Source organism: Pteropus medius, unplaced genomic scaffold (genome assembly GCF_902729225.1).
Source record: "Pteropus medius unplaced genomic scaffold, Ma_sr-lr_union100, whole genome shotgun sequence".
NCBI lineage: Eukaryota > Metazoa > Chordata > Mammalia > Chiroptera > Pteropodidae > Pteropus > Pteropus medius.
Genome location: NW_024349804.1, coordinates 7049266 through 7073709, shown reverse-complemented (window position 1 = coordinate 7073709; position 24444 = coordinate 7049266). Strand labels below are relative to the sequence as shown.

General features: G+C 44.2%; 1 protein-coding gene and 1 long non-coding RNA gene across 14 annotated transcripts in view; one reads left to right on the top strand and one right to left on the bottom strand.

Moving 5' to 3' along the window:
* PROM1 (prominin 1) overlaps positions 1–24444 on the bottom strand; it is an 85386-nt gene that overhangs the window by 57434 nt on the left and 3508 nt on the right. For 7 of the 12 annotated variants that reach the window (XM_039838137.1, XM_039838140.1, XM_039838143.1 and 4 more), the window contains exon 2: positions 18963–19382. The exons of 1 other annotated variant lie outside the window; for it this stretch is intronic. In XM_039838137.1, the coding sequence (XP_039694071.1) occupies positions 18963–19185 (223 nt within the window). In that variant the 5' untranslated portion in view covers positions 19186–19382. Of the gene's footprint in view, positions 1–1811; positions 1869–18278; positions 18486–18962; positions 19383–24444 lie in introns of those variants that run through there. 4 more of the 12 variants (XM_039838147.1, XM_039838148.1, XM_039838145.1 and 1 more) reach the window with 4 other exon arrangements.
* LOC120582816 (uncharacterized) lies at positions 2261–8710 on the top strand. Of its 2 annotated transcripts, none has more exons than XR_005647651.1 (3): positions 2261–2506; positions 3084–3230; positions 7812–8710. It is a non-coding gene; the product is annotated as an uncharacterized LOC120582816 (long non-coding RNA). The 2 variants fall into 2 exon arrangements; XR_005647650.1 differs by lacking the exon at positions 7812–8710 and adding an exon at positions 4432–5011.

Genomic DNA, 24444 nt, shown 5'->3' with positions numbered 1-24444 from the left:
ATCTTCATCACGTTTAACATACTTTTAATGAAGTCACTGACGATTTGCTTGGCATTCCATCTCTCTTCTACTCCATTACATTCTATTCAGAGCTGTCAGATTAATTAGCCTACAATCTCTTTTATTCTCCACTGATTATCCACTGATTATCTTTTAAACTATCTGTAATATAACCCTATCCTTCCGATTGAAACCAAAACAGGCACAGGCTTTGGAGTAAGAGTGACCAAACATATATTTTAGATTGCCCAGACAGTCCTGGTTGCCCAGACAGAACCTGCTGTTCTGGCCTAATTATTACTGTGTTCCCTTTTTTACTCTTAAAATGTCTTGGTTTAGATGGTAAATTGAGTACTGGATTCTAGATCTGATACTTTATGCTGTGACCTTGGCAATACGTTTAACATCCCTGGGCCTCAATTTTCTCATCTTTAAAATGAAGGTAATAATACACATCATTAAGATGCCCAGCACATACTAAGCAATAAATAGACAGTTGCTATAATTATATTTCCCTCCAAACAAGACCCCTCCAATCCAACCAGATCTCTTTCCTGGCCCCCCAAACCCACAACAAAACCTGACTTGCCCATGATCCCTCTGAGACTCGCTGATGCTATTCCGGCACCTATCAAAACCCTCACTCTATCCTTTTAAGTTAAAACTTGAGATCTTCAGCTGACTTCCCTCATTGCTAAACCTTACAACTAACTCATCACTCACTTATGACATTAAATGATCCACTGGCTTGCATGTTCCCTGGACTATTTATTCTCTGTAAATACATTTTGTCTCCTCAACTAGAGACTGTCCATTCCTTAAAGTAGGAGATGTTCTCTCTCCCACGTCAATCTCACAATCTCTAACTCAGTGCTATGCACCTGTGGCAAAAGTTCAGTAAAATTGCATGCTCTAAACGAGACAGCTAAATGAGATCTCAGAAGCTAACGTTCTTCTAGGCAACAATATTTTCCTTGAAAAAAAAAAAATCTAGAAATCAAACACGGTACTATTCTTAAGAACTTTTGTCTGGTCTTATTTTAAGAAGTTCCTGCACATCCTTCACCTCAGCTTCATTATCAAGCCTCAGAGTGGCTGAGGCAGAGAAATTAGACTTCTTACAAAGTAAAATAAAATCCCAAATCATCATTATTGTTGAACTTTAAAACTCCAGCTATTCTAATGGTACAATAAACATCAGACAAAATCTGATTTTCTTACAGCTCTAAGTCCTTAATTCAGTCTGGTTTTTAAATGGGCAACCTTTGAATTCTTTTTGTCACATTTATCATAATGAAATATTATTAAACCCTCAAGCACATTCGTCCTAGATAATCTGCATACATAGACCAGTGGGTAAATGGTTTGAAACCAGATAATCTAAACATCCTTCTGCTTTTGCCCTAGGTCATACTTTTATGATTACATTCTATGTAGGGACAGAATGTAATTTTAACTACATAAAATCAATAGCAAAAATAACCCTTGGCCTAGAAAAAAAAAAAATGTGAAAAGCAACAGACCAAAACGTAAATACAGGTTATCTTTGGATGAAAAATGGACCCTTTTTAAAAAATTTCTGTTTCTGTGTATTTTGTATCAACACACACTACTTGTAAAATGGAAATAAAGGGATATCTGTTGTGTTTGTAATGAACGACATTACAAAAAACGAGGAGTGTGCTTACTTAGTCAACAAGAACATATTTATCCAACAAAAGCTCTTACTATGCTCCAAGCAGCAGGAATCCAATTTTGAACAACAAAGGAGGCCTCCCTGAGTGCTGAGAAAGCTCTCAGGGAGCACCTACCTTCTCTTCCTTTTTCCTGGTTCCATTCCTACCAGCTCTCATTTGGCTGTATGGTCTTGAATGAGCAGCTTCCTATTTCTGGGCCTTGGTGTTCTACGAAATCTATAAAATGGAGGTATAAAATTGAATGGCTATTTCTGACCAGACGATCTTCCCTAAATGACAGTTGGCCTAAAACAAAATGGCCTAATGTCAATTCACAGTAAACAGGTCAGCCAAGGGTCTCTGTGTAAAAAGCTGATGTCACAGAATCAATATTAAATGAACTAAGACTCCGCTACATAACTAGGCAAAAGCTGTTTCACAGGCTCCTCAACAAGGAAACAGATGGGAAAACAAACTCACTAGTAATCAAAAATATATGTTAAGATAACGAGATGTTATGTTCTTTGCAATTAATGCATTTTTTAAAATCCCCAACACATTACTAGTGGTGGCATAAACCATTACAAGACCTTCTAGTAAGTTGATAATTCTTTTAAAACCATTGAAAACGATCTTATCTTGTGGTTAATGACTCTACCCAGAGAAAAGAATTCTAAATGCATGAATAACCCTAGTGAAAAACCGTAAATCAAAATAGGGAGGTATGAGTCAGTTTCCGTGTGGTCCCATCCGTTCGCTCTGTGAAGTATGAGGTTGCTGGCTGGTGGAGGAAGATTCAGGGTAGAAATCTGAGAAGACAAAGTATGTAGGTAAGAAGTGGGAAAGGGGATTTATTGAGAAAAACGGGTCAGAACCGCCAGGACTGTGAACGTCCTGGAGATCCATGAATACATATTTAAAGGGAGGCCAGGAGGAGCGGTCAGTTGCTCCGGCATGGAGATGAGACAATAGAATCACCAGAACACGGTGCAAGCGGATTTGGGATTTGGCCGCAGAGAATCACAGTGGGGATGAGGGCCAGACTGCGGGTGCTGACAAAGCGAAGCTGAGGGGGGCTCTGAGAGTGCGATCAGGGGGTGCCGAGCTGGAGATGAAAATGCGAGGAGGCAGCTTGCTACATTTGGTCAGCGAAGGCCACCGTCTGAGGAAGCAAACATGGGAAGAGATTTGGAAGATACAAAGGAAACACCCGCCCGCTAAGAGGAAGTAGAACAGAGATGGGGAGGAAGCCGAGCATCTGGCTGGAAGGAAAACTGGTTGAGGGCGAAGGCGGTTCCTAAGAACCGAAAGGCCAATGGGACCGCGGCACAGTGAGCAGGCGGGGGGTACAAGGCCGTGTCATTAACGCACACGACAAATGTTTATTGAGCACTTGCTACATTCTAGGCACCGTTCCGGGCTCTTGGGGACACAGTATTGAAGAGGCGAACAAAATACAGTGCCACCCCTCAAGACGTTTAGAGTCTAATAAGCAAGACAAACAAATATTTACTATAATACCAAGATATATGCTACAAAGAAAAATGAAGCAAGGTAAGGGGGTGGGGAGAGGGGTCTTAAATTAGACAGTGTGGTCAGAGACAATCTCTCTGAGCAGATGACACTTGAGCAAAGACCCGAGTGACATGAGAAACAAACCAGCCGGAAGAATGGTCCAAGCAAAGAGAACGGTCAGATGCTCAGGGTCTGAGTCAGGACATCACGCGGCATGCTTCAGGAAGAGCAGGGAGGCCAGCTGGTGTGACTATCACGATCTATAGGAGATTCCATGTCTACCCTTCCCCGTGGTCTGTAGAAGTTAAGAGGTCACTGCGATGGGCAGCCTCAGCTACGGGGAGGACAGTCCTGACCAAGAGAAGCGGACACATTTGACATACACACTCACAGTAGGACATCTGGAGGTACCTGAGAGCCACCTGGTCTTTGGGAAGACGCGTCTGCTCCCCATTACTGCAACGCAATACTTGGGAAGCACTCATTTCTGAAGTCAGCTATTAACTGCATTTCAGAGTAGCTATTCATTTTTCACTGGGCTTTATGTCTATCGCACAAGTTACGTTTAGAATGGCTCTTTAAAGAAATGCAATTCCTTGCAGCACAGACATCCCGGGCAGCCATTCATTTTACACCATAGTAGATTTGGCCGTATTAAACGTGGCATGTCACAATCAATCACACTCTTAGAAGCTTGCTGTCCAAATCTCATTAGGCTGAGTTTCTGGGTCAGCCAATTTCCAGGAGGATATTAAAACATATACAACCTCCTCTTGCCCCGGATACAAGGCTATTTACTTTCAATCAGGTTTAAAGAGAGCCTTCCTCTCAATTCATAAACATGTCCTATTGAATCAGTGACACCATCAAATTAAAATATTTTAAAATGATAATTCAGACACTTATAGGTTCCTGTATGAGATTATAAATGCTAAAGAAATATCGAACACGAATAAACGGTTATGTCACCAACTTTTGGCTGCCAGGGTTGAACAGTAATTCTGTCCCTCCCAGCAGAATGACTAAATAAAAGACTTGTGTCTCAAGCTGCTTTCTGTAAACTAATCACCCCTCTGCCCTCAAGGCTAAAGAGACAGCTTTCACCCAGACTGCTGCCCCGGAGTGTTCTCCGTTTCTCTCTTCCAGTTTTAAATTATTTTCGTTTTTTTTTTTTTTTTTTAATCCTACTCAATAAAAATTTGGCCTTCAGGATTTTTATTTTTATTCCTGTTCTACCTAGGTTAATGAGATGATATATAAAATTAACATAACATCAGTGAAAAAAGAAAGAAAAAAGAAAAGCAAGCCAAGCCCAGGGACATAGGTGAAAATCCTCAAACTGTACAGGCAGACGTGAACCGACCCCTGGTTCCGTCTCCACAGCCTGCACCCACACGCATCTGCAGGAGTGGAACATGTGAAGCAAGGGGCACCCCAGAGACCTCTGCCTGTGGCACCCCAGAGACCTCTGCCTGTGGCTTAACGGGGGAGCCATGTTTCTAAAGTTCCCCAGAAGCCACCTAGAATTGCTTAGGCCAATTGTCCAGGAAAAACTTAAGACTGGGTAGGTTTTTGTCTGTGTGCTCTCTCCAAAAGGAAATTCTGAAACATAATCAACAACTGTTTCAACAACATCCCAACAGTCGCCAAAGGAACATGTGTCCTTGCACAGTTTTAGGAAGTAGGGAGGAGAGGCACGTGAGGGGCTCATTAGCAGTCCCGTGGGTACACGGCTCGGGGCTCAGGACACAGCTCAGGTGGGTGGCAGAATAGACAGCTGAAGACATGAAATTTTTCAATAAACATGATAACGACTCATATTTAGTCTTTGTCATTCAGTCCTTCTCAAAAAGGTGAAATTGATTGACATTAGCCAAACCGGGTAGAAGGGGAAATCAAAATTGAAATGATAAACTGTTAGAAATTAAAAATGAGAACACCGCATTTCAAAATCTACAGGATAAAGCCGAAATTGTTCTCAGAAGAAATTTGATAGACTTAAATGAATTTATTAGGAAATAAGAATAAAAACGAGATAAGCAAATGTTTAACCAAAAAGTTAAGAAAGAACATCAAATAGACTTCCAGGTATAGATGGAAGAATTATGAATAATAGATGGAACAAAATGAACGTAATTTTCCATTTAAAGGCACATTAGGAGCCTGTATAGGCCATCCAGGCCTTAATTCTGGAACCCGTTCCTATTAGAGTGCGGAAGACTTACTTATAAAACAAGCAGTAACGGTATCCAGAAAGCTACCTTGGAAATGATCTAGGACCCACTGAGTAATAACTGGAGTTAACCTTTATATGAAACCTTTACAATTATTCTACTTGTTTTTCTTTCTAGACTTACATAGCATTTTCTATGAGGCGCATTGTTCAATCCCACTAAAAAGTATTGTGCCATTAATAGCCTCATCAATGAACATAATGCAAAGAGAAAGATACTGAAATCAGACCGATTTGAGTTCACGTTCCTGCCGTGTCCACTCACAAGCTGTGTGAGCCTGGCTCAGTGAGCTCCTCTCTCTGAGCCTCTATGTCCACGAATGTAATATAGAGATAATATCCAACTCCGAAGATACTGGACAAAATTCAGTGAGACATTTCTGCACTGCTACTGCAGGATTAAATCGATTCGACCTTTACGGAACACAGCTAGGTAACACCCGTTAAAAGTGCAAATCTACAAAATTATAAATAGACCTGGCGATTCTATTTCTAGGACTTTTTCCCACACACATACTTGCACATTTGTGAAATAACTAAAGTTATCTACCACATTGTTTATAACAGCAAAATGGTGCAAAGAAGTTAATAAGTAATAAACTACTTTGCAGCGACAAAAATAGAACGAGGAAGCTCTTTATGTACTAGGATAAAATAACGACCAGGTTGTTTAAAAAGAAAGCCAGGTGCCAAGTCACATATACAGTATGTCATCGTTTGTATACATATATTTGCTTGGAGAAAATGTGTCTGAAAAGACACTGACACACAAATGCACATGCAAAACCTGGAAACATGACAACTGTGTTTGCCTGTGAAGAAGCCGGCCGCGTAGCCGAGAATCGAGAATGAGACAGCTTCGCACTACATATCCTTTCTCACCTTCAGATTCAGAGTGCTGTAAATATATTATCTACTCAGGAATTAAGTAGTTTAAATTTGGCGAGATACTACTGTTTAATAGACCAAAATGGAACATATCAATAATTGGACTGAAAAATGAGCAAAGGCAAGAACGGGAAGTTTCTTTGAAATAAAGAAGACAAATGGATAAAAGAGTATGACTCGCTCATGATTAAAGATACACGAACGAAAACATGATTTTTTTTTCTATTATCGTCTGATTGGCAATGATAAAAGTCTTAATAAACGGGGTTTAAAAAAGTGTGGGAAAACAAGCGTTTCCATGTCCTAACACTGGCAGTACAAATTGGTTAGCGAATTAGAGAACAATTTGGTAAATCAACCAAAATTCTGAGTGCACATACCATTTGCCACAGAATTCTTTTTCTAGGATTCCTCCCGTTGGTTTTACTTGTCCAAGGACTCAAAGCTATACATTCAAGAATGGGTCTCTGTAGCAGTGCTTAAAATAGCAAAAAGCTGGAAACCCAAATATTTATCAATAACAGTGAAATGCATTGTCTCATCAACGGAACACTGAGTAGTAGTTACCAAAACGAGGAAAAAGACCTAAAAACCATCGCTAGGGAAAGGGATGAACACAATGTGGTTTACGTGCACAACGGGACATCAGAGTGCAGCTCAAATTAATGGTTAGAATCCATGGGTTTCAATATGGCTAGAAAACAAAAACATAACAGTGTGTTTTTTTTTTAAAGCAGACATAAAACAATACTCACGCACAAAACAATACACTCTTGATATATAGTGAGTGCAGAAACACGTGCATTGAGAGAGTAATAGTTTCTGAGGTGAAAGGGAGGAGGGAGGTAGGAGAGAATAGGATCGGGTAGTATATAATTCCAATTTTGTCAACATGTTTTCTTTCTTTTATTTAAAACAATCTGACTACATGTTCATTCTGGGAGAATAAATACACTCTGGATGTTTTATGAAATTGTTCTCTGCACTTCTCTGCATTTTGTGAAATTAAAGAGAAATGAAATGGATATCTAGAATAATCTATCAGACACGTTAAGTTTTCGAAGCAAGGAGCAGAAGAGAGTGTTAAATAATTCCTTTCAAAAAAAGAAAAATGTGTGTGTGAGTGTTGCATGTGGTATTATTATTGTGTGTGCGTGTGGTGTGTGTGTGTGCATGTTGTGTGTGTGTTGTGTGTGCGTGGTGTGTGTGTGTGTGAAACGTTTTGTGGATGTCTATTTCCCAAAGCCTGGAACAGAGCCTGGCACTTAGAAAGCACTCACTGAGTACCCACTGAATGAATGAGTAAATAAAACAAAACACTCATTAGCCATCATTGCCTTTGAATGTTATTTGCCTTTTATGCACCTATACCGCTTTTAAATTTAAAAGTAAAAATACACTTAGTTTTAATTATTTTAATAAATATTGAGCATGAAAGCGATGTTTATAAATGGACTCATTTGATGATTCGGATTTAATTCAAAACTCTTCTTTCCCAGGTCCGGTGTCCCCAGGGGCCCCTGACGTCTTTGGTGTGAATCGTACAAGCGGTCTTCACATCACAGCTGTCCCTTGTCCTTGAACCATTCACAGATCTTTAATTATTGTTAAGTTTGGAGATCTTGTTGGCTAAAAAACTATAAACTTGAATTTTGCCATGAGAGTAAAAGAGGATAATCTTGGAAGTGAAGTTTCATGTCTCTGAAATATAAACAGTGACCGCAAAGTCCATGCGCTTTGATTTCTACAGAAAAAAAATGGAGCGGCCTACTGCAACTCACCTAGAGAGTCATGTAAAGTGAAGTGTGTAGCGCGGAACGTTAGGGTTGGAAGAAAGCAGGGATTCATTAACAACTGACGACAGAGGAACAAAAAGAGGGGGAAAAAATGGAAAACCTGACAATAAAGGGATGAGCTCTAGAAGAAAACTTAAAGGCAGAGCAGCAGGCCCTGAGGGTAGAACTGCTCGATAGCTCAGTGGTATCGGTGACTCGACGGCATTTCAGGAAAGTACAGATAGCAAAATAGTCAGCCTTTGCTCAGAGAAAGAAATTTGGTGGCATGGGGGAGTATAACCTCCTTAAAAGTTCAAACACACTAAAACAAAAGCCAGCAATTCTGAAGATCTCCGAAGTGCAGGCGTGGCTGGCATCAGTAAGTGTATAATCCGCGACTGCAAACTATTAAAAGATGGTGTTAAACCTGCAAAAGTAAAATTGTATGAATGAGACAGAAATAGTAGGGACAAAACGAGGAGGGAAGAGGAACCAGATTTCGAGATTACGGATCATAAGAGGAGAGTTGTAAAGAAAAAACAGAAGTTTGCCGGGAAGCACTGAGCGAGGGCAGGCGGCAGCGGAATGAGGTGTCTGGTGAGGAGTTGGGTGCTGAGTCAGGCAGAAAGGTGGAGAAAACCATTGGTAGTATTGATTTCTCTCTCTCTTTTTTTTACTCTTTGGCACATAGAGTTGAATCCATGAATTAAACAAATGGGTGATGAGACTGACGCACGTATCCAGGTACATACAGTACAGACTCGGGGAGCTAAACCCCACTTTCCAGCTGAGCAGCTTACCCAGCCATAAGTCCCTTCCCTCCGAAAACATGGCAGCACACCGTCCCTCGCAAGGCGCGGGGACCACCTCGGTAGGGCGTCCTTGGCCCTGCGTACTTGTCCTCTGCTCATTCATCTGCTTTCTGGGGTGGGTTAGTTTGCTGGATCTGTTGTAACAAGGGACCACAAGTGGAGCGGCTTAAACAACAGGAACGTATGGTCTTAGAGTTCTGGAGGTGGAAGTCCAGATCACGGTGTCGAAGGGACAAGCTCTCTCTGAAGGCTTCAGGGCAGGATCTGTTCCAGATCTCTGCTAGCTTCTGGTAGGTTCCTGAGCTTGTGGCTGCATGACTCCAACCTTCTCATGGCCATCATTCCTGTCTGTATTGGTCTCCAAATCCCCCCTTTTGTAAGGACACTAGTCATAATGGATTAGGGGCCCACTCTCCTCCAGGATGACCTCATCTTAAATAATTGCATCGGCCACAATCCTATCTACAAATAAGGTCACATGCGGTAGTACTGGGGATTAGGACCTCAACATATGAAGTTTGGGAGAGACATGACTCATAACACTGTGTTTGCTCTTTCTGCCTCTGTGTTTGCTCTTTCTGCCTCTATGTATAATAAGTGAAATGTGTAATTAAATATTACACGAACTGAGGAAATAGGAACATAAAAAGAACGCGCATTGAAAACTAAGTCGAAAGTTCTGTAAAGACTTAATAAAAGCCAGTCAGTCAGATGAAATTACACGTGGGTGAACTGTAAGAGTCTAGGGGGAAAACAACAAACTGCAAGTCTAGAACACTGAGCTCCAAGTGTTTCGCTCCACTTCAAAGAAATGAACAAAAGGAACCAAAAAGAGAGAGGATGAATTTTGGGTGCTGTTTATATCAGAAACGCTAACAGTGAAACTTCAAACAATTAACTCATAATAAAAACAGTCCTAAGCCTTGGCCCTACATCAAAAGATCAGTAAAAGGATATTGTAGGTTCTTTGCTTTAAAAACCTTTTTGTTTCAGTCAACACCCTCTTAGGAACAGACATGGAGAGAAGCTCACAATGTAATGTTAAGGGAAAAATTCAAGTTACAAAACATGCAAAGTACCCCATTTTTTTCTTAAGAGTTGCAATATAGTCGAGAGCATGTTTGCGAACAATTTTGAAAGGACTGGACCCGTTATGAATAAATAAATACAAACAGTGATCATCAGTACTGTTAACATCACGGAGAGAGACAACCAGACGTACATCTGCTTGATGCAAATGTACAATACCGTCTACAAATTGCTTTTGCCCCCCAAATGAACCTGCATCTGATCTTTTAAGTACTAGTTTACAGGAAATGCAGAGCACAAAGGAACATGTTAAGAATATCACGATGATGCAACCAGCAAAGTTCGGCCTATGGGATGCGCTATAGGAAAAGGAGGTTCTTCAACGAATAAATTTCAAAGGGAAAAAAATACACAGAGGGGCATCCTATAAATTAAAAAGAGACGTAAAGAGACTTACCGACTAATTGCAGCATGTGGGCATTATGTGGATCCTGAGTCAAATAAACCGTTTAAAAAATTGCATTTATGAGACAATCAAGAACTCTGAACACTTCCTGAATATTTGATTATATTGAAGAACTCTTATTAACTTCCTATAGTTTAATAGTATTCTGTCTTTATTTTTAGAGACATGTACTAGAATCCTTACAGAGGAAATTAACAGAAAGACTGTGATTTAGTTCAAAATGTAGAGGTTGAGTCGAAGGAGTAGGTAGAGGTAGAAATAGAACAAGGCTGCTGAAGCTTGAGGATGGGTGAATAAGGGATCCTCAGACACTTCTACTTTTGAAGCTATTTGAAATTCTGGACAATAAAAGAATTTTTTTAAAGGATTTTGTTGTTATATATAGTCACCAAGGGACATATATAAAAATCTTCGTAGAAGCGCTATACCTCATCGTCCTACTATCGAGTGAATGTTTGTGCTCCCCACCAAATGCCTATCCCAAAGGCCTGATCACCAGCAGTGGCGTTTGGAGGTGGGGCCTTTGGGAGGTAATTAGGTTTAGATGAGATCATGAGGGTGGGTCCCCCACGATGGGGTTAGGACTCCTGGAAAACCAGAAACAGACCAGAGTGCACCCCCTCTCTGTCTGCCAAGGAAGAAGGCAGCCATCTGCAAGCCAGTAGAGGACTCTCACCAGACACCGAATCCGGTGTCTGGTGAGAGTCCTCTACCTTGATCTTGGGCTTCCAGCCTGCAAGACTGTGAAAAATAAATGTCTGTCGTATAAGCCGCAGAGTCCATAGTATTTTTGTTATAGCAGCCCAAGTTGACTAAAACAGGCCCTGACTGAAAACCTCTCAAATGCCAGTCTGGAAAGTTGGATACAAAAAATTAGAGTATATTCCTAGGGTAGAATAGTATACAACAAGGGGAATGAATATTTCCACTACAGGCAACAATATGGATAAATCTCACAAATAAAATGTTGAGCGAAAGAAGCCAGAAACCAAAGAGCAGTAATAGAAGGTTCTAAGGAAATAAGAGAATCTTCTGTGGACTTGTTCTGAGAGCTAGTTACACAGGTGTGTGCTGTTTGTGAAAAGTCACCAAGTTGTAGGTTTGGGTACGTTCTTCTGCATGCATATGATTCTTCGACAAAAAATGTTAAATATTTTTTAAATTAAAAAAATTTAGTAGATACGGGGTGGGACTTAAGTATCTGCATTTCTAACAAGCTCCCAGGTGATGCTGATGCTGTTGGTCCAGCAGCCACACCTGGAGTAGGATCGAGAATTTCCGGGAACAGGCTCAGGGGACAATGCATAACCCCCATGACCTCCTTCCTGTGGCTTTGGTCAGGGCTGTACGTTTACCGAGTGGTGCCCACACTCCACTTCCTGCGGAATTCCATGCAGACCTGTGGGCATGACATTCCAGAGCCTGCCTCCCATCTGTCTCTGACCTCCTCCCCGGCTCATGGCCAGACAACCTCCCCGATGTGCAGCTCCAGCCAGACTGCTGTATCCATGAGCCCCTGTCTCAATCTGCATCGCTCAGGCCTCTGCCTTGTGCACCTGGAACGAGCTACCTGGAACACGCTCCTCTGCTTCCTGAATGCTTCCACACCCTTAGGGCTCAGTTCAAATGCGACTTCCTCCACGAAGCCCTCTTTGATTGCCCCCTCGTGATTAATCTCTCCTCTGGACAGCTGTGAGCAAACTTTCACACCTGGCAGTGAGCATGGACCAGCCTGCCCTGCATCACAGCCCACCGTGGAGGTGAGGTCTCCTCACTCAACGTCAGCCTTTTGAGAACAGGGAAATGCAGTCAATGCCATTTCTGCCAAACAATACTGGGCTTCATGCTCAGTAGGTCACTACATATTTATACTGATTGAAATGTGCGCCCTTGGAATCTAACAGTCAGGTTTTAGTCTAGTCCCATCGCTTTTCAGAAATAGGACCTTGGGCACATTACTTAATATCTCTGAGCTGTTGGGGAAGATTAAAGAACTATGTAGTAAGTATAGTGGGGTGAATGGTGACTCCCCAAAAGATGAGTTTAAGTCCTGACCCTGGGACCCTGTGACTATGACCTTATTTGGGAAAAGGAGCTTTGCAGATGTGATTAAGTTAAGGATTTTGAGATGATCCTGGATGTAGGGAAGGCCCTAAATCCAGTGACAGGGGTCCTTACAAGAGAAAAGCAGAGGGAGATGTGAGCCAGACACACAGACAGTGGCCATGTGAAGACAGGCAGAGGTTGGAGTAATGCAGTCACAAGCCAGGGGACACCTGAGCCCAGAAGCTGGAAGAAGAAAGAATGGTCCCCTAGGGCCTTCAGAGTGAGCATGGCCTTGTCAGTACCTTGAGCCTGGAACTCCTGGCCCCCAGTACTATGATAGGATAAATTTCTGTTGTTTTAAACCACCTAGTGTATTTAAGTATTATGATGACTCCAAAAGTAATATTAATGTCATTTCCATTTTACAGAAGGAAAACTAAGGAATGGAAAATTTAAGTAACTTGCCCAAGCTTGCAGAGCTAGTAACCATCAGAGCCGGGATTCAGACGCAGGCGTCAGCTCCAGAATGCGAGCCCTTCTCCGCTGCTCAGGTGTTGGGCGCATTTCCGAATCTGGACCCCAGCCAAGCAGAGGGTGCGTGCCAGGCCCACCTAGGGCCATCTCCCCCGGCAATGTCCATCCTGCTCTGTGGTCATGACCCAGCACTGCCCTCACAGACCACACTTTATAGCTGCTTCTCCAAGTGCAAATTTTAGGACTTCCATTCCACTTGGCCCCAGTGGACAAGGGATGTTTAATAACCATTGGCTTCGTCCAGCAGCTGCTGGGGCAGTCTCTCCCTTCACTTATATTTATACTTAATCTCTCATTTCCTGCAGTATTGGAAGGCCTCCTAAAAGGATGTCATCGCTGGAGACCAGGAGAACAGGAAGCTTTTCTTCTTGTGTCTTTCCAGAGCGGGTCAGGTGCACCCTTCCTAGAAGTACGCAGCCCGCCTCTATTGTTCTTATAGAAAGACAGAAGCGCTTTTCAGCAAGACTTTGTAGACAAGCTTATGGGGATATAGTTGACAGGACCAGTTTTTCGGTCAGCTGAAAAAACTGTACCATGAAGCGGAAGACAAGCACGGAGAATTAGAGGTGCCCGTTACAATCCGTGTGCGTCTCACCAGCCGGCTGACCCCACCCCGCACTCAGTACAGCAGATATCCACGGAGGCGCGTGGAACACTGGGGGTGAGCCCAGGCTTGGGTGCCATGGGGCTCTGGGCCAAACCCCAGCTTAGCCACTTACTTAGCCATCAGTGTGTGTGACCTTGGAACAGTCCCTTAACCACCCTGAGTCTCGCTTTTCTTACTAGCAAAATAAAAGCAGCAATTGTGAGCCTGGACCCTAAGGCCAGCCTGCCTGGACTCACACCCTGCCTCTGCCACTGACCAGCCCGGCCAGGTCAGCTGGCCCTCTGAGCCTGCGCTTCCTCTCCTATAAAATGAGAATAATAGCACCCAGCCCACACAGGGTAAGCTGCTCAAATCCTTGCACACGAGCACATAATAGCTGTTATATAACATGTTTGCTGTTATAGCCATTAGGATGAAAAAGAGATGCTAGTCGTGGCCTGCCCCGTGTGAGTGACACCTGGGAGAGAGGAACAGTAGATGCTAGTTATTTCCCTCCATGACCTTATATGGCCAGGCCCATTGCCAGCATCAGTTACATGATCTGAAGAACAGTGCTGGCTTTGTTCGAACTAAGAACACGCCGGCGTTGGACACGACATCACATCCTGATTCGACGTGGACATTGGCACAGACACACTTATCGGGCTGTCTGCCCAGCCACCTTTTCCCTGGGAACCCCCCTCCCGGCCTGTGATGCCATGTGGACAGACGTGGACCCGCAGCGTCAGGCCCACAGGTCGTGACCCCGGCCCGTGACTCAATGGGCCCATGTTTGGTGACTGGCCCAGGCAGGACTGGAGTTGGGACTGCGCCCTAAAAGAGAAAGAATGCCCAGCCGCTCTCTAGGGAACCGGACCAAAACCTATAACGCCGGCAGCCTGGTTCTCCACCCCGAAGACGGCAGGAGCGGAGGTGCCGGGGTGCGGGGCGGGCAGAGCTAGGAGGAGGAACAATGGGGTTCTGTGCAGACAGGAGCCAAGTGCAAGGTGCAGGCTGCAGAGAGCAAGGTCCAGACCCTGGTGGCCAACCCCTCAGATAACCTAGAGTTCTGATGAGAAGTCTTTTTTTTTTCATTGTCTTAGCTAATAGGTTTCTGTTAGCTGCACCAGAGGGAACGCCTGCAAGATGGAACATTCCGATGGCACCCCAAATTCCTTTTCCCCACGTTACTAACTCTTCTCTCCTGCATCCACAAACCCAAGGGGCAAACCAGATTAGCTTCCAACGCTGTTACAAGTGGGTCAAGCATCCTAATATCTAATTTAAAAACATACCACAACAGAGAAGAGGATAATCTTAGAGAATTTCTATAAAAATAAAAGCAGAAGAGACTTTTTTTTTTTTGCTGCTTCTGTTAGGATGACTCTGATCTGGGTCATGATTTCTACCAAATGCAACACAGATACCGCAGACTCAAAAAGATACTATGTACCGTCCAGACCAAGTAATACTCTGCCATGCACACTTTTAATGCTGCAAAAGTTACTATTTTCGTAGTAACCCATAGTCATTTTGAAAGCACTATAAGGGAAATAAATTATCTACAAAGTAAGCTCGGGGGGAAAAAACCAAGCTGTGGAATATAAGAGAGACAGCCAGTCCTAGAGACAGGTTCTCAATCTGCCACTGGCTAGTTGTGACCTTGAACATGTAATCTTATCTGACTTAGTGTTCCAATCTGTAAAGGGGGAAACAACAAATAGAAACAAGACCACCAACCACCGCCATCATCTACCTCTCAAAGGTGCTGGGAGATCCAAAGAGCTAACACGTAGCAAAGTACCCCTTACAACAGGTACTCGGGGGGGACGGCAGGGGGATAGGAAGAGGCGGAGAAACGTGAGAGCTCATGAGATGCAGATATTCTGGTGGAGGAGGAAAGACGGCTCAGAACGCTGGCATTACACCCGAGCCCTGTGCTTCTGGACCCAGTCCTGCTATGTGGGGCTTGCCGGGAGACGCAGCCCACTTCACTTCCAAAGTAATGGAACAGCCTCTTATGAGGCAATTGCATGTGGGATGTTCTCTAGGGAGCAGCAGCGAGGACATTTTAACCATCCCTCCCGGAGACACCTCCTTTTCCCCGCGTCCCCTCTTGACACCATTCTTGGCATGAAAGCTGGCCAATTCTTCTTCTCAGATAATATCAATAGCAGCCACATTTACTGAAGATTTTTCTCTGTGCCTTTCGGGCATGGTTTTAAACACTGGCTTTACACACATTGTCTCATTTAAGCATCACAGATAAAAGCTATAAAGTACGTTATGATTACAATCATATTATAACTACAAGAACAGAGGCTCTGAAAATTAAACGATTTGGCCAAATCGCCAAGTACGTAATAGGCAAAAGCTAAGACTTGAACCAAGTCCTTTGGATGTAAAACAGATCCTGCCTCCACCTCGCCCATTACCATTGTCTCGTTCCAAGTTCGTTCGTTTCCACCTCCCTCGGGACCACTGCAGGAGCCTCCAGCCCCGTGACCTATCCTACCAGCTACTGACAGATTCTTTTCCTAAAACCCAATTTTGTTTCCATCCTGGCTCACCGCACCAGCAAGGTGCACCACACAAGGCAGAGGCTTTCAGTAAATGCTCATTAAGTGAATGAAACCTCTGCTCGTACCGCCTGAGCTTCCTTCTCTCTGCAAAACTGTCAGTCAGGGTCCTCCAGCTCTGCTCCCCCGACTTTGGCAGTGTTCTTCCACGAACACCCACCTCAGGGGGCCACAGGGGACCACCATCTCCTCCACTCTCTAGACATGCTGTTCCCTCTGCCCAGAAGACCCTCTCCTTGATTCCCTCCGGTTGACTTGCCATCAATGCCCTTCCTAAACCGAATGAATGGACAAATGACTCCCCCCAAATGGAAGCCATCGCTCTCTTCCCGGCGATCCTAGGCCCCCAGACACTGTATCACCCTTGCAGCTTCAGACCAGGGTGGGTCTTTATGAAACACCCACACCAGGCTCTAGAGCACATTCTGTCACAGCCGATTGTCTCCCTGGTCTTTTCTAAGCTAATCTTTTCTTCTCCCAGGAAGTTAGGTTAGGCCTTTGTCTCAAGTCCCAGCTAAACGAGACCTTTCCATCTTGTATTTATAAGGATACAACATGTGCTTCTCTTTAGCGAGTTCCAAGTGCAGAAAAAACTTCGGTATACCATTTTAATTGAACACAGGATGCAAAAGTGGAAAACTCCCCAGTCTGATGGCACTGAGACTTTGCGTTCAAAACACTTCTAGTCTTCCAAATGGAAGATATACCCTGTGTTACTCCAGGGAAGACTCGTCCCAAAGTCTTCTGTTTGGGTTAATGCATTAATTTAGTTAAGGAATCCATCTCTCTCTCCCTCCTCCTCTCTCTCTCCACCCCCCACCCCATCTTTAACTATGCAGACACCTACCTATGATTTGATGCTCATGAAAGGCACTGGCCTCAAATGGAAAAACCATGCTTATCTCCTATGTTTCCTTTATGTTGCAAAGCACCTAATAGTTACTTTGGGTGAAAGAATATAAATAATAGGATGGTGGAAGGAAACAACACCCTAAGACGTCACTCGCTAAATTCAATATTATATTTTTTAAGCAACCTAATAATTGTATTTCGAAAGGGGTAGTGCTGGTCTGCTGTGGCCTACTGCTGAAACTTTTGAGAATTTCTTTCTCTTAGGTAATAAGTATTGAATAAGGTCAAGGGACATGCAAGGCTAATTCTCTCAGGTTACATTAGGGTTTAAATTCTGCTGACATCTCCTTCTAGACTAATAATGATGTTGGAGTTCAACATCTTAGAATGCACTGGGAGCAAGATATCTTTTAACCTGACCATTTGAATGAAAACTTTTTAAAATACTACTTTCCCTTATATAATGAGTCTGAGGATGCCTTCCTCTGAAATCCAGAGAAAGAGAAATAAAACAACATATGGAAAGAGATTATAGGATTAACTAATTACATGAAATGTCTTAGATTGACACCTGGATGCCTCACAAAGTTTTTGAAGAAGTCATTGTAAATTCATATTAAACAACTGAATTCTATGCTTTACCAAAAAAAAAAATGCAAGTAGAAATACTAGTAGGTATTTGTTTATTCAATAATATTTGTATCAAGACCACAAATAAATAAAGAGGTATCTATTGAAAACTGAATTTATATTCAATGTAAATAAAAGTGCTTACTTTCTATTTCTGTCTCTTGGAGTTGCAAATTTAGTCTTTGAAAAAAGCAGTAGTTTTCAGGATTTTTTTCAATGACAATAGGGCCCAGAGTGATTTATTTCATGAAATGAAAATTTAAACTTCACAAAAAATTGAGAACTACACTTCAAACTGTTTCAATCGCTTAACCTCAGACAAATGAATATAAAAAACTTCAGTATAAATATATTTTGATGAAAATGTATAAACTGCCCATAATATAAACAAATGCTGAAGTCCACTAAATTCTCTCTCCTCTCTCTCTCTCTCTCACACACACACACACACACACACACACCTCTTATTAACAGTAGCTGAGCAGCTATGGAAGATAATACAGATGGTCACAAATTTTATAATCGTTAGTAATCGTCATAGCGCTCAGTCTTTGTAGTTTAAAGAACAAGCTTAGGATAGCTCTAACATTAAACCAGTACAAATTTAGACCGCCAAACCCTAGTAGCAGACACTTCTCACAAACCATGTTCACTTACATACTCTTGTTCCTGGAAACACACACCCCGAGGGATCCAAGTACAGAAGAGGGGGTAAACAATGGCATAAAAGCCAAGTCAGGAGTCGAACGCAGGAAGAATAACAGCACGGAGGTTCTGACAAACGGCCATCTCCCCTTTCCTCACAGACACTGGGGACTGAAACGACCAGTTACTCAGGCAAGTCGGTTTGGTCAGGCTTGTCCTTGCCCTAAGCAATGTGAAAACTGCACTTTGCGGTGGGTGGAGGAGAGTTAAATTCTGAAGCCAGGAGGCAATGATTAACTTCTTATTTGGACGATGGAGAGAATTTGCATTTTTATCCTAATTTTTATCTTTGGTATGCACTTGAGAATAAATGTATGGCTCTAGCTAAAAAAAAAAAAAAAAAAAAGAAGAAGGGAGGGAGAGGAGGATAAAGAATTAGAAAACCGACATCGCAACATAGTTTGATTTCATTTCTTACAATCACATTTCTGACAACCTGTTTAATCCGGTACGAGTTTTCTTAACTTCTATCTAAAGACGTTCTGCTCTGGTGCAATTCAATCGCTTTGACCCTCATACCTTAGAATACTGAGTATTCTCTGCACTGACCGTGTTGTCATTAACAGACAATGTTGCGCGTGTGCCCGTGAGGGTGTCTGGAGGCAAACTCTATCTTTTCCCGCGGTTGGCACTTACCCTCGGGGAAAGCATTGGGCTGCACCACGTGGAGAAAGACGTGCACTACTTGAAAGAGAATGCCAATGGGTCCAAGTTTATAAGAGTCTTCGGTCTCATACTTCACTTCCCGGAGTTTAAACTCCAGAACATCAGAAGTAGTCCTTTTGGATGACAGCGGCTCCTCTGAAATGGTATTCCCGCCCAGCCCCAGCAGCAGCAAGAAGCCTAGTATCAGGGCCATAGCTAGCAAGATGCCCCAAACATGAGGTAGACCTGGGGGCCTCCCGTCTCAGAGGTTCTGGAAGCCGTGGCTAAGTCAGGAGGGTTTGCTTCTGTGCAGAAGAGGTGTGGGGAGGACCGGGTCTGTGGAGTCCTCCGTTTTCAGGCCAGGCTGGCATGCAGGGTCTCCAGCGGGGTCAGCGGCTCAAGGCAGCATGCCTGGCGGGGAGAGAAGATGCAAGCGGTCACTAACACAGCAGGCTGCCTGCACCAGGAGCTGTCCCCGGGAGGCTGCAAAGCGTCAGAGCAAGCCCTGCAGCCTAAGCCGATGGGGGGCGGGGAAGCAAGCACTCAGGCTGCCTGGAGCCACAGGGACGTGAGAGAGAGAGATGATCCCCTCCACATGGGGCCACACTCAGAACGCGGACTCTTACCGGTTCAGGAAACACCGGCTGGTACAGAGACGGCTGCGAGGTCTTGGAAACCAACATTTATTGAGCACTTACTATAGTCCAGACGGCGCTGTACCTGTTTTACAGGCGGGACCTTGTCTGAGGCATTATCCCATGAAAAAAGCGACGCAGAGAGGATTTCGGAGGCTTGCTCGAGGTCACAGCTGATTAATGATGAGGCCAGACTCGGCACCCAGCCATTTGCCTCCAGAGCCCACGCTGGAGGCACCAGGCCACTCTCTGTGTGGAACCCCGTCAGGCTCTGGGCAGAGACTCAGACGTGCCCAGCGACAGAGAGATGGCAGGTTTCCTTTTCCCCTCGTTTGTGTGGCTGGCCCTGTCTCTGGAGCTGTATCTTACTCTGCCTTTGTTCTACTCATTTGCTTACTGATCTCATTTCAAACATGCCCCCTCCACTCGTCTGCAAGTCAAACTTAGAAGAGCATGGCCTCCAGGGCACGGATCAAACTCTTTAAGGTCAGGTCACACTGGAATCTGTCTTTCTCACATGCTCACAAGGTAGCCATGATGGAAACCTTCACCCCAGGTAACCAACCACCTGGACAACTAGGGGTCCAGGCGATGAAAGGCAGGGCAGAGGGGGGCTCTCACTTAGCCCTGGGGAGAGGCAGAAACAGGAATCCTAAAAGGAGCTACCAGTCCAGCGTCCACTGAGAATGCCCAGTGTGCACCCTGTTCTTCCATGTGTCTGTCTCCAGAACTGAACACAGGCAGGGCACACGGTCGGGGCTCCGTAAGTGCTGCTGAATATAAAAGCAAATAAGCCAAAATAGCTGACTCGCTCAGGCCGGCACACGAGGCTACGTGAGCCGAAACAGAGCCTCCCAGAGGGACTGAGGTGCTCTGCTCGTCCCGTCTGTGCTGGCATCGAGGTATACCGGATTTTATTTATACGGTAGACACACAATAACTTTCAAAATAAGGACATGGGTGCTCCTGAAACACACACCGTGAGATTGGGGGAGAGGGACCATCAAAAAAGTGACACACTGTACAAGAGGGCAGTGGACCCCACTGCCTACTTTCCTCCAAGTCAAAGGAGGAGGGAGGACTTCATGGGCTATTTGAATGAAGATGTGAATTCATATTGAATTCCCTTGCATGTGGCCTCGTCTGCTAAGTCCTCTCCACTTCAGTGACATACTGTACGAGAGGGCACAGCTAACAAGAGAATGACCCGAAACTCTCCCTTTTTCAAATCATGGTTTTTCTGTTTTTTTGGTTTTTTTTTTTTAGATTCCCCAGTGGCTCCCAGTACCAACCTCACTAAGCCCAAGCTTCTGTGTCGGCTCTAGGTCTCACCCATAGACACACCAGGCCCCTGGTAACTGTTCCCAGATTCAATGTCCCTGCCAGGCACAGCTGCTGCGAACGACTGGCCTCAGGCTCTGAAGTGCTCCAGCTCTTCACTGGTTCTCACAGGAAACCAGTGCTCTGCTCCGTCTGCAGGTCATTTCCGTAGAAAACAAATAGGAAGAAAACAAAGCCTGTCAGCTCTTACGAAGCCCTCTCTGCAGGTCTCCGGGCTGCACAGGGTAGGAGGAAAGCATGAAAGGACAGATGCATGCAGGTAGGACAGGGCTGCTCTGAGCAGGAGGCAGGTATGCACACACGCGTCATTATGCATGTATACACACACGTACGCATGCACACCACACAGCATCTTGTCCTGTTTTCTGCTAAAGGACAGGCAGGGAGCACAGCAGCTGGAAGGATTAAAGTCTCAGCTACTAAGAAAGGCCGACTTCCCGCTAATGCCACCACGCCTCAGCCAGGGACAGAGAGAAAGCAGGAGAGATGTGGCAGAGGGCCCTTGGGAGAGCTATGAATAAATAGCCTTTCAAACTCACTCCGTGAAACAGCAGGGGAGGGGAAATCCCAGAGGAGATGCTACTTCTCACCTCTGTGAAGGGAGAAGTGTCAGCTGAGTTAGCACCTGGAGCCCCACGGCCAGACAGATGTCTTTACATGGCCATACAGATGTCTTTACATCCTGCTCCACAGTGTTGTCCCTCTTGAAATTCAGTGTAAATTTTAAGAGAACATCAAAATCTCACTTGATTTTACTAGTGAGACAATTGATAAAAGTCAGGTCAAAAAGCAAGAGTTTTCCATCTCGGTTTTTCATTGACTATGCCAAAACGGAAGGTCTGGGCGCCACTTACGAAACCGCACACGGGGAGCGAGCAGCTCACGTACCGGCAGCACAGAACCCAGGAAAACGCTCATGGGCCAACAGCTGCATCGGCCTAGCATGAGGCGTTTATTTAACACGCGGATTATCGAACCTAATTGCTAGAGGTGAGGCCGATTAATCTGCTTTTTAAAACATTTATTTAATTAGTTTCGAGTATACAGTTCATTGGTTAGACATCTATATGTTCAAAAATCCCCCTCTGCTCCTCTCTCCTATCTCCCTCCCATGCCCTGATCTCTCTGCTGCTTCCCATCCCCGTCCCTCTCATGCTACCATTTGTACTTTAACTTTTCACCCATTCTTCCCACCCCAAACCTCTCCCCTGTCCATCACCAAATTGTCCACTATGTCTGTGAGTCTGTTTTTGATCAGTTTGTTCTTTTTATTCCTTAGATTCCACATATAAGTGAAATCATACAGTGTTTATCTTTCTCTGATTTAAATATCTTCTGGGTCCATCAAAGCAATATGTTTTTCCACCCCCCTCCCTTTAGTCTGTGTGTGTCTCTTAAACGGAAGCGAGTCTCTTATAGGCAACATGTAGGGGTCTTGTTTTCTTATCCATTCATCCACTCTGTCTTTTAGTGGGAGCACTTAATTCTTTTCTATTTGAGGTACTTATTGATAAGAATATAGCTGTTACCATTCTTTATTCCTGTTTCTGATACATGTTTTTTCTTCTTAAGTCCCTCCAATGTTTCCTATAATACCGGCTTGGTGGTGATACATTCCTTTAGCTTATTTTTGTCAGAGAAGCTCTTTACCTGTCCTTCGACTCCAAATGATAGCTTTGCTGGATAAATTATTCTTGGTTGTAGATTCTGGGCCTTCATCCTGTCGAATAATTTTTTTGCCAAGCCTTTCTGTCCTGCATAGTTTCTTTTGAGAAATCAGCTGCCACTCTTATGGGTGTTCCCTTATAAGGAACTATCTGTTTTTCTCTTGCTGCTTTTAATATTCTTTCTTTGTATTTAACCATTGGCATTTTAATTATGATGTGTCTTGGTGTGGGCCTCTTTGGATCCCTGATTTTTGGAATTCTCTGAGCTTCCTGGGGTTTTATGTCCATTTCCTTCACCAGGTTAGGGAAGTTTTCCATCATTATTTCTTCAAACAGCCGTTCAGCATCTTGATTTTCTTCAGTTACGCCAATCAAATGAATATTTGGACCCTTAATAGTGTCCCATATGCTCCTTAAATTATTTTTATAATCTTGGCATCTCATCTCTCGCCATTCTGATTGTGCGTCCTTGGCTTTCCCGTCCTCTAGATAGGGCATTTGATCCTCTTCTTTATTTACTTTGTTTATTCCTTTATTTATTCCATTTAATATACTTCTCATCTCAGATAATGTGTTCTTCATTTCAGACTGATTCCCTTTTATAATTTCCATTTCCATTTTTACGTTTTTTATGAAGTTCTCACTGAATTTATCTACACCTCCTAAAAGTTCATTGAGCATCTTTATAACCAGGGTTTTGAACTCTGCGTCTGTTAGATGACTTGACTCCGCTCTATCTGGATCTCTGTTCTGTTCTCTCATATGGTTTCTGCTTCTTTGTCTTCTCATTTTGGCTGCCTTTCCGCGTCTGTTTCTATGTACTAAGCAAAGCTCCTAAGTCTCCCGGTCTTATTAGTGTGGATTTGTGAAGTAGGTGTCTGGTGGCACAGTCATGAGAGGGGTTCAGCTGCAGGGCACACTTAGCCTAAGCCTCTAGCTCTCCGGGGCCACCTGTTAAGATTCAGTGAACAATCCACAGATGCTGTGCTTAGAGTTGCCTCAGAGGGCCACACCAGAAACCGAGGCCAGCTGCCACCAGTGTGAGTCTCAGCAAGGAGCACCTGATTCGCTGAGGATACACCTGGAGGTGGCTTGGGTGGGGCCGCGAGTTGGGGGAGGCGGGGTTTCAGGGAATCCTCTGGGCAGAGCGACCTCTGTTATCCAGTCTGATGGCCTCATGGCTATGGCGGCACTGTGTCCATGCACTAGGAGGGGGCAGGGCTCAACAGGGAACAATGGATACCACCCGCACTTCTGTACAGAGCGAGTCTCGCCTCGGCCCTCACTCTGGCAATGTCTCCTTGTAAGTCCCTGGTGCTCCCTGTGTGCAGCTGAATCGGCACTGGTGCTCAGAGCAAGCAGGTCCATCACTGAAAATCCACTCGTGGACGCAGCCCCTTGAAGATGAGGCTGCCGCTGCAGCCTCTGTCTCACTCAGCTGCTCAGACCGGGCAGCCCCGAGTCCTCACCTCGTCCTACCTTCTGCCGTTCCTTGGATGTCTCCTTAGTCGTATGGCTTGTTCTTCTAGATCCCAGGAGATTTTTTTGTTGCTGCTGCTCCTCGTTTCCGTCACAGCTTTGATTTGGTGGCCAGAGGGATGAACAGAGCCTCTATCATCTACGCCATTTTTCCGCCCCCTCCAGTACGCCTTTTTAACACACTCCCCTGGTGACTGATCCTTAAGACATCCTGAAGTTTGAGAAACAGCACCGTTCCTGAGTTGCCACCTGGCTCATTCACGACACATCCCAACGACATCTCAGGCTTCCCAAACCGGACCGCAGGACACAAGAACTAAGGCAAAGCCTCCCGAATCGCCCTTCTCATAG